This window comes from Balaenoptera acutorostrata, chromosome 1 (assembly GCF_949987535.1).
Source record: "Balaenoptera acutorostrata chromosome 1, mBalAcu1.1, whole genome shotgun sequence".
NCBI classification, from domain to species: Eukaryota; Metazoa; Chordata; class Mammalia; order Artiodactyla; family Balaenopteridae; genus Balaenoptera; species Balaenoptera acutorostrata.
Window position 1 is genome coordinate 73,202,139 of NC_080064.1, and position 1,377 is coordinate 73,203,515.

The following is a 1,377-nucleotide window of genomic DNA, read 5'->3' on the forward strand; positions in this document are numbered from 1 at the left end:
TGAGGCCCATTAAGGCAGATTCTTATCAAAGATAAAGGGAAATTTGGAGACAGACATATACACAGGGAAGACACCATGTGGACACAAGATGGTGATCTACACGGTAAGGCAAGAGGCCTGGAGCAGAGCCTTCCCTCACAGACCTCGGAAGGAACCAACTCTGCCAACACATTGATTTCGAACGTCTAGTCACCAGAACTGTCGGTCAATAAATTTCAGTTTGCAGTACTTTATTAAGGCAGCCCTAACAAATTAGTATTATATCTGTAATAGCAGCAACTTAAAATCTTTAACTACTAACTGTTATTTGTGTTTCTTTTTCTGGTTAAATCTGCCGGACTTGGGCGAGAGGCAGCCGCCGTGATGTACGTGTTCCTCATGATCCGGCGCCACAAGACCACCATCTTCACGGACGCCAAGGACTCGAACACCTTGTTCGAGCTGAAGTGCATCATCGAGGGCATCCTCAAGCGGCCACCAGACAAGCAGCGGATGTACAAGGACGACCAGCTTCTGGACCACGGAAAGACATTGGGAGAGTGTGGCTTCACCAGCCAGACAGCACGACCTCAGGCCCCAGCCACTGTGGGGCTAGCCTTCAGGGCAGATGAAGCCTTTGAGACCCTTAACATCGAGCCCTTCTCCAGCCCACCGGAGCTGCTCGATGTGATAAAGCCACAGGACTTAGGAAGCAGCGCTCATGAACAAGCTCTGCAGTGAGAACCCCCCACCAACTGCCCCCCCCAATAAAAGAGATTTGGGTGTCCAAAAAAAAAAAAAAAATGCCAGATTTAACAACACATACTAGTTGCTACTGAGTACAGTATAGAATAGCTCTGCTGTTTACAAAAATATACAAATTGTATTTTAAATATTTTAAAGTTGGAAAAGTGTTGGAAAGTGGGAATAGCAATCAGCATTTCAGCCAAGGCCTGTTTCTGACCCTTTATTATTGTTAGAAGTATAAAAAAGCAGAATGAATACTATTTTATATTGAAAAGCCCGTTCTTCCCCTGTGTGGTTGTTCAGAGTAAATATTCTTGGCAAGGTCACTAGAATACTAGTTTGAGATGGTGCAAATGTTATATGAATTCTCAGCATTTTGCTTTCTCTCAAACATGTTTTTTTCCATTTAGCTATGAATACACCCACTTCATTTTCTTTAGAAAAAACCATTTTCCTCATTATGACTGAGTCATCATTTTTAAATGTATTTAAACATTTAATGGTTGAAATGACATAAAGAACTATTCTAATTTATTTCTGCATTTTGGGGGAATTGGAGGATATAAAATTTAAATAATAATACACAAGGGTCTAAGGGTTATCTTGAATTTAATGCTGTTAAATTAACACCATGCAGATCAAATTTGTATT

The 1,377-nt window shown here is 41.2% G+C and overlaps 1 protein-coding gene across 1 annotated transcript; it reads left to right on the top strand.

The window, feature by feature from the left end:
* The first annotated feature begins 363 nt into the window (after nucleotides 1-363).
* LOC103002446 (elongin-B-like) lies at nucleotides 364-720 on the top strand. Its single transcript, XM_057535178.1, has one exon. It carries the CDS (start codon nucleotides 364-366, stop codon nucleotides 718-720), a length of 357 nt encoding a protein of 118 aa, XP_057391161.1.
* The last annotated feature ends 657 nt before the right edge of the window (nucleotides 721-1,377 follow it).

Bases quoted from the DNA above. Each gene is read 5' to 3' on its own strand.
- LOC103002446 (XM_057535178.1), top strand. From the start codon at position 364: ATGTACGTGTTCCTCATGATCCGGCGCCACAAGACCACCATCTTCACG.